At 39.9% G+C, this 15,243-nt stretch overlaps 1 protein-coding gene across 1 annotated transcript in view; it reads left to right on the forward strand.

The window, feature by feature from the left end:
• MAN1A1 (mannosidase alpha class 1A member 1) overlaps nt 1–15,243 on the forward strand; it is a 210,355-nt gene that overhangs the window by 94,465 nt on the left and 100,647 nt on the right. Inside the window, exon 4 of the mRNA XM_024205373.3 lies at nt 5,726–5,806. Coding sequence (XP_024061141.2) covers nt 5,726–5,806 — 81 coding nt within the window. The remainder of the gene's footprint in view (nt 1–5,725; nt 5,807–15,243) is intronic.

Consider the following 15,243-nt stretch of genomic DNA (forward strand, 5'->3'; position numbering starts at 1 on the left):
CCCTGACTGCCCAAAACTTTCTCCACTCCCCCCAAGAAGCCCCCCCCTGAACTCCCGACCCCCCCGTTTCTTGACTGCCCCCTCCAGAACCTCCCTGCCCCTTCTCCTGTCCCCCTTACCGTGCTGCTCAGAACAGGGTGTTGGGCTCTGTGCGAGCCGGACACGTGGCTGCGCTCCCCAGCACAACACACAACCTGGTCCCTGGCCCTACACAGAGCTGCTGGAGCGGGGCTGCCGGGGAGGAGGAGCTGCCGGCTCAGAATGCAGGGAGGGAGGGAGGGGGAGGAGGAGCTCCTCTACAGCTGCTCCGGAGTCCAGCCCATGACTTTCCTGCAGCCCTCCCAGCCGCTCGCTCTGCTCTGCCGGGGGAGGGGGGAAATCCCGGACATTTTGAGTGATTTACAAATTCCCCCCGGACGCTATTTTTAGCACAAAAAGGAGGACATGTCCGGGTAAATCCGGACGAATGGTAACCCTACCTGACCTTAAATGCGATTATTTTCTTCCTAAGGAAAGAAATGAGCAAAAATCCAGTTACTTCTCCTCAGGGATTCTAATAGGATGGTATAATACATTAAACAACTTTTCAGACACCCTTTTGAGTGATCAGTTGGAGGTATAAAAGAGGAAGGAAGACAAGGGCACATGATCTGAGGACCAAAAATAAGAGCCATCCTTTTGGTGTTTGCAAAAATGAGGAGGGGAGGGGGTCAGCCCTAACCAAAGAGGCCTTTTCAGTTGAAGCTGGTTAATAGCTTGTCCTAGAATTCTTTGGCCCTGTTTACAATTTCTTTCATGATATGCATCTTAATTTTCAACTGGTCCGATGGAGAAAATAGCTTTGCCTCTTGCCTTATATGCATCCTTTGAACAAATTATAAATGAGTAGTAGGATAAACATAATGGAAGGAAAATAAATAGGTATGACTTTACATCTTAAATATTGCAATACAATAAATCTAATTTTACCCTGATTCCTAAGGCTGACATATCAGTAGCCTGCTGCTTATAGAATGTCTTCTTTCCTTAGAGGGAGAGTTAGAGATGGAGGCTTCTTTCAGGTGAAGATATAAAGCCTTTTCTGCTGCTTTACAAATCTCTATATCATCCACATACTTTGCCAAGGTGAAACTATCTTGGCATAATGATCTTAAGAATAACTATCCTACTAAAGATGCAGCTTTCAAAGCTACACTCCATGAAATGTCTGGCTCCTTCATTTGTTTCATATGCTTCAGTGGATTTGAATCAAGAATACAGTAAGAGTTGAGATTGCAAACAAAGCTGCAAAGAGAGGTCTGTGGATGCAGTTTTGTAAATCTGATAACTTTCAAGCAATTGTTAGTTTCAAAAAATGAACTGGAGGATCTTCATTTGGGCAAACATTCATAATGGTGGTGGAATCACTGCAGATGGTTTGTTAGTAAAAAATCTTTTATCTCAATTATGTGATAAAGGAAGATATTGAACAGAACTGGACCCAAAACTGATCCCTGCAGAATTCCACACGATATGCCCTTCCAGCTTGACTGTGAACCACTGATAAGTATTCTCTGGGAATGATTTTCCAACCAGTTTTGCACCCACCTTCTAGTAACTTCATCTAGGTTATATTTCCCTAATTTGTCTGAGACGGTGTTGCAAGACAATATCAAAAGCCTTACATCTACCACTCCCCCTCCCCCCCCCCCCCCCCCCCCCCCCCCCCGCATCCACAAGGCTTGTTATCCTGTCAAAGAAAGCTATTAGGTTGGTTTGATATCATTTGTTCTTGACTGGTCTCTAATTCCCCAGGTTGTCCTTATTTCCCGTTATAGATTGGTACTATAGTTGTCACTTTCCAGTCCTCTGGAATCTCACGCGTCTTCCATTATTTTTCAAAGATAATAGCTAATGGCTCAGATATAGCCTTTGTCTGCTTCATGGGTACTCTAGGATGTATTTTATCAGGCTCTGGTGATTTGAAGACATCTAACTTGTCTAAGTAATTTTTAGCTTGTTCTTTCCTTATTTTACCCTCTGATCCTACCTCATTTTCACTGGCATTCACTGTTAGATGTCCAATTGCTACTATTTGGTGAAAACTGAAACAAAAAAGACATTGAGCACTTCTGCCATTTCACATTTTCTGTTGTTCTATTATTATCCTTTGTAATTTGACCTAGTTTCCACTTTTTGTAGGACTTTTTTGCGTTTCAGATCATTGAAGATCTCCTGGTTAAGCCAGGCTGGTGGTCTTTTGCCATACTTCCTGTCTTTCCTATGCAGTGGCGTAGTTAGCTCTTGTACCCTTAATAATGTCTCTTTGAAAAACTGTCAACTCTCTTGAACTTTTTTCCCTTAGACTTGCTTCCCATGGGCTCTTACCAACCAACTCCCTGAGTTTGCTAAAGTCTGCCTTCTTGAAATCCATTATCTTTATTGTGCTGTTTTCCCTCCTGCTATTCCTTAGAATCAAGAACTTACCATTTCCACTCAAGCTGCCTTCCACTTTCAAATTCTCAACCAGTTTGTCTAAATGAAATCTAGAACAGCCTCTCCCCAGTAGCTTTCTCTACTTCCTGAAATAAAAAAAATTGTCTCTAATACATTCTGAGAACTCGTTGGATAATCTGTGTCCTGCTGTGTTACTTTCCCAACAGATGTCTGGGTAATTGAAGTCCCCCATCACCACCAGCAAGTCCTGTGCTTTGGATGATTTTGATTATAAAAAAAAAAAAGTCTTATCCACCTCTTCTTCATGGTTTGGTGGTGTGCAGTAGACCCCCTACTGTGACATCACCCTTTTTTTTTTTTTTTTAAACCCCTTTTATCCTTACCCAGAGACTTTCAACAGGTCTGTCTCCTATTTCCTTCTCAACCTCAGTCCAAGTGTATAGATTTTTGATAGATAAGGCAACACCTCCTCCCTTTTCCCCCTTGCTTGTCCTTCCTGAGCAAGCTGTACCCTTCTATATCAATATTCCAGTCGTGTATTATCCCACCCAAGTAACTTGCAGCCAGGCATTAACCTCCAGAATGTATCTCTCTCTACCTGGGCCCCCACACTTTTAAAAGAAAGCTACTTGCGCCCCCAGCTCCTTCACCATTACTCCCAGAGCCCTGTAGTCTCTTCTGAGCTGCTCCGAGTCATACCTCACAGTATCGTTAGTGTTCACATGGATGAGTAGCATGATGTAGCAGTAAGAGGACTGGATGATCCTTGACAATCCTTGTGTAACATCTTGGATATCGGCTCCTGGCAGGCAGCACACCTCCCGGGAGGAGAGAATGCTTACGAACAACAGTCTCAAACCAATTTTGGAGCTAGAAATAATGTCCAGACTTCTGTTTTGTGGTTCTCTTAAAGATTACTGGAGTAGTCCTCTAGCAGGCCTCTGTTGGGTTTATGGGAGCAGTGAGACATTGCAAATGTAGTTGATGGACCAAGTTGTGTGTCAGAATATTTTTCAGTATTGGCAACAAACTTCTTGAAGACACTTGATGACCAGGATAAGCAGGTGAATGATTGGCAGACAGATGGGATGGGCTTAAACAGCAGGCTGCAACTTTATTAATTATACTTCAGGGAGGGCTGCTACACTTCCTGACCTCTGTTCTCTGATACCAGGCATTAATTGGTTCCTGTGTGGGTTACAGGGCTGTGATCAGAAAGCAAACAGTTATTCTGGGTAGTCAAGGGAGGGTCTACCCATTGACTAAGCTCTGTTGTGAAATCTTTCTGCCCTCCTCCCACAACTCCCCATGTAAGGTGGGGGGGGGGAGGTGGAGTGACAGAGGCCACAAGGTTGGATGGGGGCAGGATCTCAGGTCTGAGACTTCAGGTTCCACCTTCCACCCCACTGAGCATGAAGTCCAGCTGCGCAATCCTGGGTCTCATTTATGTCTGCGTGATGGCCCTTTCAGACTTTACCTTCACTAGCCATGGGGAACACCAGTGATTAGCATGAACTCATCTCACACCCACTAAGCCCTGGTACCCATCTTCTGCCTGACCCAGTGCCTGGTCAAGGGGCCAAATGTCTGCCACAGCCTATGTCAGATGTACTCTGTTATCTCTAAGAAGCTCAGGACCATTGTTATGGATATCCCTGTGTTATCACTGCCCTCCCTCTGAGCTCCCAAAATAATCCTGGCCACCTCATGGTTCACATTTTTTAGTGCTTGCCCCCACGCAGGCTTACTCAATGCTTCCTTCGTCAAACTCCTCTTGCAAACATCTGACCAAACCAAGGGCGTGTGAAGCCATGACTGCATAATCCACTCTACGTCTCTATATGTCCTAATTCTTAAACATAAGAATGGGCAAAGGGAAAGATACTGGGAAAAGTAGTCTCTTATATCTAGAAGATTGGCAGGGGGTTCTTGGGAATAGATAGATGGTGAGCCCCACCCAAGTTACTGGACTTTAGGCTGACTTTGGCTTTTCTTTCACATAACATTATAATTTTGGAACAGCCTCCCAAATAATCTCTTAAACCCATTCTATACCGTGGAGCATTCCATCTTTTATGCTCATATGTCACTGATTTTAGTTCTATATTGTTTATGCAGTCTTTTGAACCCATTATATATCTTTTAGAAGCTGCATATGTTGTTTGTGTAGCACAGCCTATTTATTCTACAGCCAATTCTTTATACGCTAATGGCACTACAAAAATATGATTCTTGCTAATTGGGAAACTCACTAACTTCATAGTAGTTTTTAACCACTCTAGCAATTGACAGCCACCCTTGTGCTATTGCACTCCTTGGCCCCTGCCCTAAAATTCAGATCTTTCATCTATAATACAAACTCACTTAAAGTGTCCTTGTGCTATCTGAATGTATGACAGAATCATTAGTACTAATGTGCTGACCTCTCTGGCATTTTTAACTGAAGCGTCAGCTAAGTTCAGTTCTGCAAAATGAAGGCAACATTTGAACAGAATATTTTGAGAGCAATCAGGCACTAGGTTAAGTAACTTTTAAACGATCAGTATTCAGAAATCCTACATCTCTCATTGAAATGACATTATCAAATTATGTAGGTTGTCATACACTTTAGAGGAGCAGGCATGAAGAATCCATTGGAAATTTTTCCCTGTTAAAGCAACTTCATGTTCCATGAAAGCTTATACATAATATTGATATGTAAAATCACATTGGGCCAAGAGCATCTGGAGGAGGACTGACATTAGAAATGTGAAAGATTATGTGCTTTTATTATTCCATTTTTATAATTAATACATCTACTCAATGTAATTTCTCTTTTAAACAGTCTATTAGATTGAGAGCAAACCTTGGTCAAGATGGAAGTCTAACAAAAACATATTTGATCTGGGAGCACATTCTGTGCACAGGTACTGAGTCACTTGTAGGAGAACACTACTAGAGAAGAAGCAGACCAAGATGTGGGGCACTTTAGACACAACTGCGGAGGGATCAGAGCTAGTCAGCACTAGAGTTGTACAGCATCTTTAAGGAAGAAAAACTAACAGTGTTATGCTTAGAATCATTTGTTTCCCTCTTCTGCGTGCTGACATTTGGTATTAATGGAGTTTAACACTCACAAAGTAAGGTGAAGGATGGTGAACTTGAGATATTTCTTCTGCTATAATTGATATTGTGAATACATTATATATAGCATGCATTAGCATGCCATTGTGTCCTTATGAAACTAACACTGGATTTTTTCGTATGAAACTGAGGTTCAAACTCTAACTATATGTATTTATATCCCTAGAATGCAGAAATTTCAGTTTTTGAAGTAAACATCCGTTTTGTTGGTGGACTGCTTTCAGCATATTATCTTTCTGGAGAAGAGGTAAGATTATCTATCTGCATTGTCAATCTAAACTTCAAATCATCCACATGATTAGCATTGGATAATGTATTATTTCCTCTCCATTCTCAGTGTTGAATTTAAATGGTGTCTATTCTGTTTGTTGCCATGGTTTTTGAAAATGCTGACTGGGTCCACTCTGAAAGTCGGCCTGTTGAAGATTTGTGCTCCCCCCACCCCCAAGGTTATTGTTTTGTATAAATCTAATGAATGGGGAAAATGTCTCAATTGTAAAACTGTGATAAATGTACATGACAGGTGTTACATTCAAGTACAGAGTAGTGAAGTTTGCTGATGCTGCTGGAGGTGGGTTTGGATGACATGCTTCTCACAGGCCAGTTTGGAGTGTATTGTCATCCACTTGCACAATTTACAACTCTGACAGGACTAATTATTCATCCAAGTGTTAGCAAAACTGCAGTTGGAAGATATGACTGGAGACACTATTGATATGATTGGAGGGGGAGCGGAATGAATAACTGGCATACAGATGCCAAAGGAGACCCCTAAAAATACCACTGCTCAGGGGTCTTAGGTGAGTTGGTATGAAATTTGGGAGAGTAGGCTCCCTGTGGTATTCTGGCCAGCTGCAGGAAGAGAATGAAGATGATCGTTGTGTAGTTTTTAACTTTTTTCCTGATCCTCAGTTGTATAGATATGGAGGACGAAGAGCTGGAATTTGTCCTCTAATCTCAAACAGAGAGTGGTGTCAATCTTTACTTGTTTCTCATAGCTAGTCTGGAGGCCTCAGGGACCACAAAGGCAGTAGCCCTCCTAGCAGTATGAGCATGCTGGCAACTATTGCAGAAGCCTTGATAGCTGCTGCTAGATATTTCTTCTTAACTTCCTTGGCAATGTTATGATGCCTGTTTTTCTTGAGCAAACCCAAGCAAGCACTCCTCAAGATGCTCTTCACAGTGGCAATTACACAGAAGGCGTTGGATTTATAGTTAAAATTCTAAAGGTTCCATGTTCAGACTCCCCTGTTCAAGTTCTCTGAAGCAGTTTATACTCTCGCATAGATACATTGTTCCAAATTCAACATTATTACTGATAGAAAATCCCAGAGGCTGGAACTAACCATATTTTTGTCGTTAGTAAATAATGTACATTTTAACTGAGATGTTTCATCTGACACTTGAAGGAAATCAGCCGTCATTCTACCATAACTTATTGACCCAGAAATGAGTGCATCTAGAGTAATTTTAGAAACAAAAATATTGTTTTTTTCTGATTAAATAGTTGTACTCAACCAATAATGTCTCTTCCACCAAAGCTGCTGCTGCTCACAAACTCTGGTGAGCTTTTCTCAATATAACCTATTGTTAACATTTAATTAAGCAGTAGTAACAGATGTGGAGAACATTTCTTGGCAGTTAATGACCAGCTAAAGGAGTAAAGGGCTCTGAACTCAATTTGTCATTAACTGCCAAGAAATATTTGACCTGTCCGTTATTAGGTCTATTCTAAACCATCAAAATATAAACATATAAAGAGAAAATTAATGATCTTGTGCGATTATGCATAAACACACACTACTTATCATGGATACAGTATTCTGTTCTAGTACTTACATTCCTCTAGAAATTACTTACCAGTATACTAACTAGTATTCTTATTTTTGTCAGACAATTCTGAATTGACAAGTGTGAGATCATGAATTCCCTAAACAGTTATCTAGTTTAAAGAAAACAGTTTCTGTTGGCACTCCCCAAAGAAAAACTTTTGGCTTATTTTCCATTCTCATTTAGAAATATTTTGATTTTGCATTAATAGATAATTTTCCACTTCAAATTCAGCTACTTGAGTTCTCTGAACTGCTATCTAGAATTATGTCACGGGGTAGCTGCATATCTCTAAGATGTAGACTGGAAAGAACTTACGTTAGTTCATCTGAAAGTCTCTGGGATGTTGGTCCTTTTTTCCTGTATTAGAAATTAACATTTTTGGACTTCATGGTCTCATTATTCATTTCAGAAAATCAACAAGGTATGGTTGTCCCTGCAGTTGTCAGGTAGCTACTTTTTGTGTCCTATGCTGTGGCTGCTTGGGTTCTTGAGCATAATTTATACATGGCCGCTGTTGAAGCTTTATTTGAAACACCTTTTTAAATCAAACATTTCAAAGTGTAGGAATTCTTTTCCTCTTGACAAAAATGCCTAATATTAATAGAAACAATGGTTTTGGTGGTAATTCTTTTGCCCAGTTAGGTGGACTTTTTTCCAGCAGCAAATAAGTTGGTTTATTAAGCAACTGACAAACGATTTATGATGTTTCAATACAGACACTCCTCACTCTTTCTCGAGGCTAAGTATTAGAATTTATTTTAAAGTACAGTGGTCATTTACCTGTCTTGTTACGAGATATAACTTGTGAACTGCTTTGAAGATATGTTTGTTTTTTTAGAACACATTTAAATTTATTTTCTTTAAAATATATGCCCCATGATTGTTTTTCCTGGCTTTAGTTATGCCCGCACCCAGCTTATGGCAAGGGAAGTGCTACATATGTACTCCCAAATTGCTCTACCAGTGTCGTCAGACCAAATTTGTAATAACCCTGATATTCAAGTTAGACTTAAACCCTTCCCCTCCTTTTATCAAACTAGTAGTTGTAGTAATGGTTTAAGTTCAGTGTCTTGACATATTTCTGGTAGGCCTCTTTAAAAAGATTCTTACGTTTCAGAAACCGTGAACTACAAATTATCTAATGAAGGTAAACTCTGGAAATGATGATTAAAAAGCTGAACATGGCAAGCTTTAATATAATATAATATGACATGTTCTGTCTAAAAAGATTTTGGGGAAATAGTCTTCATGTTTAAATGATAAATTTATGGTAATTGATTGCTTGGGAAGGAAAATTTTAAACATATCCTTTATTGAATATTTCTGTATTGTTTTTAATATCTTCAGCCACAGTTCAGAATAATCTTTGTAATACCTCTATGACCCTTACTCATATGAGTAAGCCTTTGTAAGTAATCAGAACAGCTTGTGTGAGTAAAGTTTGGAAGATCAGATCCTTGGCTCTTCCTAGTCATCAGATTGCCTATGAAAAGTGTAATTTTGATGTGTTTTTTTCCAGTACTGTAATTAAAGGCAGCTTTGGTTATGTAAAAAGAAGTTACATAATAAAGTTATAATAGCTTTGGAATTAAATGTCCATAGTTAACCTAAAATTGCAACATATTGCATGTCCCATAGTTATTTGTAAATTTAAGTTTAATCATAATTAACAAGCAATATTGTAACACATTGAGTAGATTCTAAAACATCTTGCTTGCACTAAAATTCATTCAAATAAAATCACTAATATAGCTCATTTTTAAAATGTGATAGACATTGAGTACTTTGGTTGTCTGATAGCCAAGTCTTTACGTGGCATATTTGACACATCTTGTTGCTGTAATTACATGAAAACCCACTAGAAAAAAAAAATTCGTTACTGGATTTAATCAGGCTACCATGAATGATATACAAGTATTAAAACAATTAGATTTGAAGCCAAGAGATCAGTTTGTATGTGGATTTAAATGTTAGTCTTAAAATAGAGAGAACACACAAGAAATGTCAAACGTGACTAAGACGAGCTAAACTTTTCATCAATGTTAAGAGAACTTCAAGTATTTATTGACAACATAATCTGAAAAGAAGTCTTAGATTTTAAGCTCTTTTCTTTTGTTGTGTGTCTGGATTACTACAAAATATTGTGTATGTAACTGAAGACTGTTTCCTTGCTATTTATCTATCAGATTTGCTATGGGTTAATGGAGTTCATTTATGAGGGAGGAATTAGGGATAAAGTTGAATTGGGGATGGGAGAGAGGAATCATCATTTGTCTGGAAGTAATAAAAATCTTCGGGAGTTTTGTTTTGCTTTCCTTGAGGGTGCCACTAATACTGATTTTCCTCTTTAGTTTGACCACTCTCTTACAGTTCATATACAGTTAGACAATGCATGTATTATTTTATCTTCAGTTCTGCTTATGGCATGGTCACTATAGCTTATAATAGTGGGCCAAGTTTCATGCAAATTTTTGCTTAATTGCTAAAGGAATTAAAATGACTAAGTCTGTTAACACAGTATGACTGACTGTGATTCCAGTTCTTGACTACCACTATGCTCTCTTCTTTATTGTCCTGGGAGGACAGCTACTGAGGGAGGACGGTGTTAGAGCTGCCATGTGATGGCCACCATATGCTGCACCCATAAAAGAGGTTTTGCTGGAGGGGAAGCTTCCTGAGCATGCCTCACCATACCTTCTCCCTGTCCCCACTCTCTATTTTCTGCTGGTGGGAACACCACAAACTCCTGTCTAGTCATATGAACAAAACTAGTTTTTAACAACTTTTTGGAGTCAAGCTCTTGATCTGCTAACAATAACCAGCAACTGAGCGGCTAACTGGAATCCCCACAAGAGCTGTCCTACTACTGCTTTGCAGCACTGCAATCCCAGGTAAGTCTGGAAGAACTGTGGTCTTATTATCAATAAACATGATAGCTTCCCTCTCAAGCTGTTGTCATTGATAACTATACATGGATATTAGAAAAATGAGAGCTGTCCAGAAGGGACAGGCAGTTCTTTGACTTACTCTTTGATTTTTATCATTGGCTGCTGTTTTTTAGTGATGAATTTTCTTCTAGTATGGGCACTCCTTTCCTATCCCCCCACACCTGACAGGACAATAACCAGACACTTCTTGTTAGATTGGGGTGGGGGGTGGGAGGGAGGGGCTCATAGATGGTCACAGTATAGGGCACTTGGACATCCCAGGTAATCAGGAGAAACACACATCCCCTGGAATTCAGAGCCATCTGAGAAGCATGCAGGGCATTCATACCATTAATCCAGTCTCAGCACATTCTCATAATGTCAGACAACATTACAACTGATCTGCATAAACAAACAGGAAGTAGCAAGATCCATTCTGCTGTGCAAACAAGTGGCCAATTTATAGAACTGGTATATCAAGAACCACAACACCCTGTCTGCAGCGTACCTTGCAGGAACCCAGAATTCACTGGCGGACAGACTCAGCAGGCACTTTAGCTTCCACTCGCAGATGGTGGTATACAGCTAAGTGGTGAACAGATTCTTCACTCAGTGGGGAATCCTATCCCGCCTTCCAGACAAACAGAAATGCAACACATACTGTTCCATAGAGTTAAAGGCCAGGAGGGACCACCTGATCATCTAGTCTGGCCTCCTGTGTATCACAGGTCATCAATAGCACCCACACATTAAACAACTGAAATTAGACCTAAGTATTACAGCCCATAGAAGACTAGACTATTACATGCCACAGGCAGAAAATAGGAAGGACCGAGGTGCACCAATGCCCAACACGCCTGCAATGCCAGGGAAATGATTAAGTGAGAGACACCTGGATAATCCTGGCAAGTGATCTGCACCCGTGCTCCAGGAGAGCTCAGGGCTAGTTCTCCAGAGACGATCTTCTACTCCCTTGGATAGATGGTTTGAACAATGTCTTTCCTCCTATCCTGCTGCTTCCTCAAGTAATGTGGAAGATTTGACAGGACAGAGCATGAGTTGTCATCATGCCCAAATGGCCTAGACAATTCGGGTTCCAAGGTCTTCTGCATATGTCAGCCCAGCTGCCTGCCCATCAGTGTTCTTCCCTTCCTAGACCTCTTGACTCAATAGAACGGTAGGGTCGGACATCCCAATCCAGAAGCTCTTTGCCTCACCTTGTTATTTGGATGGGCATTGGATCTAGAACATTCCTGTTCTGCAACTCTGCAAGCCATTCTTACTAATAGCAGAAAGGAGCTCACCAGAAAATGTTACCTCTCGGGGCCCAACACCATCATATGTCCCCCGAGACAACAGATATTACTTGACATATTGGGTTACCGCCTTACCCTCAAGATGACAGTTCTTTCCCTTAGCTGGATACAGGTTCACCTGGCAGCAATCGACATATCTTCCTCCAGTGCATAGCTACCCTGTAATTACTCACCCACTCACCTCCAGGTTCTCAGAGGGCTTAAGTAGAACTTTCCCACTGGTAATAAAACTGACCCCTCAATGGAACCTTAATTAACTCTTTCAACACTTATCGAGATATTTTTCAACCCTGTTAGCCTTCATAGACAAGTGAAGCACTTACTTTCCTCGTTACCTCAGCCAGACAGATAAACTGGGAGCCCCAATGGCAGGCCCTCTGTATGCAATATTTACCCCTACAGTAGTTTTGGAATTTCCCATAAACCCCCAAACTAGCAACTCCCCTGTATTCTTCCCAAAGCCCCAAGCCTCCAGCGAAGAGAGAACTTTATTCCTTCAACATGAGATGAGTTTTTGATTGTTACCTACAGAGAACAAAACAGGTCAGAAAGCCAAACTTGGGTTGTTTGTTGCCTTAGCGAAACAAGCTTGAGGACTAGTTATTTCCTCCCAGACGGTCTTCCAATTGGATTTCTGGCTGTATTCTACTTTATCAGCTTGTACATCTTCTTCCCCCACACAGGATCTGGGTTCACTCTATAGGAGCACAAGCAGCCTCAGTAGCATCATTTCAAGAGGGTACATTTGCTTGTTATTTGCAAGGCAGTAACGTGGAGTTCCATTCACAAGACGCCACACCTTGGTCCAAGCCTCCTCCACTGATGCATTCTTTGGGACAATGGTTCTACAAGTAGCTAGGCCACGTTGCACCCTCCTCACCAAGTAGTACTTATCAGTCACACACAGTGGGATACACATAGGGACCAGCACTCAAAGAAGAAAGGGAAGTTGCTTACCCTTCATAATTGGAGTTTGAGGTGTGTGCAGAGGATGGAACTTCTGTTTTGTGAATAATGTTGAAATTTTGAAAATGGGTTTCATTCCAAAAGGAAGTGAAAATGAAAATTAGAAATTCTTCATGAAGGAAAATTCTGGAAAAAAAATCACTTTGGGTTGATCAAATGTTTTGTTTTGATTTTGACTATATTTTAGAACTTTATTTAACATTTAAAAAAATTTTAAAAAGAAAAGTTTCAAAATGGAAAATCAGAATGTTTTGCTCTGAAAATGTCTACAGGACATGTAAACATGGTTGAAACTGTTCCGTTTTTTGTTTTTGTTTTTTCTCTCTAAAACTAAGTTCCAGTAAAGTCAACCTGATTTCGTGAAGTGTTTTGGTTCTTATGGAACTGCATATTCTGGCAGACTATAGCTGAGTTAAAATTTCTCCGACTACCTGTGTTTGGCATTCACATAGCTATAAGTTAACATCCCAGGAAGATGATTGTGGACAGTTTTATATTTTAGTGCTATTGTCTGTCAGCAAAATTAACCAAGTACAAAGGTTTATTTTGTCCATTGTCGCTAAACCCCAATTATCTGAAATTTAGATGATCAAAAATGTGAAAATAGACCATTATGATTTTAAGGAATATGTCTCCTGAGCCATTCAGACAATCAGAATGTAAATGATGTGATGTTAGTCACAAAATATGTTATACCAATAGAATAAAAACCATCAGGATCTTATTAAGAGGGATAAGGCAAAGATGCCACATTTATTGTAAATATAATGATAAAAAGATAAAAGTAAACAACGTTGTTTGACTACTTATTTCTATCACTACTTATTCCTTATACACACACACACACACACACACATATATATAGATAGATAGATTTAGTCACACAATCATTCATTCAAGTTCTGTATAGGTGTTATAATTACCAGCCTAGAAGTTGCTCATGCCAAGTTACTGGCCAGGTAGCTTGGTCATGAGGATGGAGCCGAGTCTTGTGTCAGATGCACCTGATGCTCCTGGAGGTTGGCAGCAGAACCAGAGAGACTCAAAGTCATCAGTCTTTAGAGTCCATTTTTATAGGAATTAATTCCTATGTTAGTCTATGGGAGCTGTTTCATCCTGCTGTTGCTGACTCAATCAGCAGATGGCACATTTCTGTCCAAAGTGGCACATTCCTGGTGGCTCCACACTGTCCAAAGTTTGTGTTTCTCATCCTTCCAGGTGATGGGGTGGATCCCAGTTTACCCTCCGGGGGTTTTTTGGTCATCCACTTGACACATTTTTTAGCCGATGGATACTTCCTTTCTAGGCTGGCACCTCCCTAACCATTCATGTATATCAAGCATTCATCAGCATACATTCCATACCCTAACCATATTTTAATTTACTGTCTCCACCACTTTCAGAGTGTATGCTAATTCATTTGAGACTCCCGGCCCTTTAATCACTGAGGGTGGGGGGTCTGTCCTAGGAGCCGTTGAATGAAGTGAAAGTTACTTAACAGCTTACAGTGTTTGTTTACATTGTATCAATTACTTCAAGAACAAAGTCAGTTAACTTGTTTGTAAGTTTTACATAGTAGTAAAGTATCTTTCACAGGATAGATATAATCAATGGTTTCTACAGACAGTAGCTTACAAGTTTTAACAGAAGACCCAAGAGATTTTTGTACTTGGTGAAACTGTTGGATTTTAAAGTGTGGGGGGACAAATTGAGGGGGTCACTGTCACTTGGGGGAATCACTGTTAGTACCTTCTTTAATATCCCTACAAATATACTACTTGTGTATGAAATGTAGATACGAGATGAAAGAACTCGTCACTTAAATGCAAATTTGTTACTTTTATTATAAAGTGTTCCACCATTCAATAAATTATTTCTAATTATACTTCATTTTAGTTGTATTCCAGTTTAATTATATGTTGAATATTTAATTGATCAGTACTATAAATGGCTAAAATATGAGCAATCTACAGAAGACAAATAGAAACAAAAAGATACGCTATCCTGTTGTGTGCATATATTATAAAACAAAAGCAATAGTATTCTAGCATTTAATCTTTTTTAATGACTTAAAGAACAAGAGTAGTCTCTTACTTGAAAAGGGGGACTAAGAAGTGTTCCTCTGCTCTGACTATGGCAAGCTTTCCAGAGAACAGCTCAGCTGTGAAGGAAGTTGCTCTTTTGTTTCCTCCGCTCACAAGCAAACTGAGGCGTATACCCATTTGAGGAGGGTAGTACAAGGTAATTCTCAGGATAGGTTTGATGACAGGGAGGAATAAGAAAAATATGTAAGACTCTAGACATGCTTACATTATCTGTGAAAATTTAAGAAAAAAATCTAGTCCCTTTTCCCTATAAAAAGAACACGAGAACTCTTCCTAGTCAAGAGTAAAGTAAAACCAGGCTTTTTCTCAGACTCTGAATATTCTCTTGTCAGTTCCCTTCATAGCCAATAACAAATTCCTCAAATCGGCCTGCAAGTTTGAAGATACTTTCTAAATATATTCAGTAGTCAGTCATGTGCTAAGATTCTTCTGTTCTATCAGGCTTTATTTCAAGGATCCTTTTGACACACATTAATTCAGCTCATCACAATGGTGATCAGTTTTAGCCGGAACCCTCACTTCCTTCTGCTTGTAGGT

Source organism: Terrapene carolina, unplaced genomic scaffold (assembly GCF_002925995.2).
Source record: "Terrapene carolina triunguis isolate 2854851 unplaced genomic scaffold, T_m_triunguis-2.0 Scaffold85, whole genome shotgun sequence".
NCBI classification, from domain to species: domain Eukaryota; kingdom Metazoa; phylum Chordata; order Testudines; family Emydidae; genus Terrapene; species Terrapene triunguis.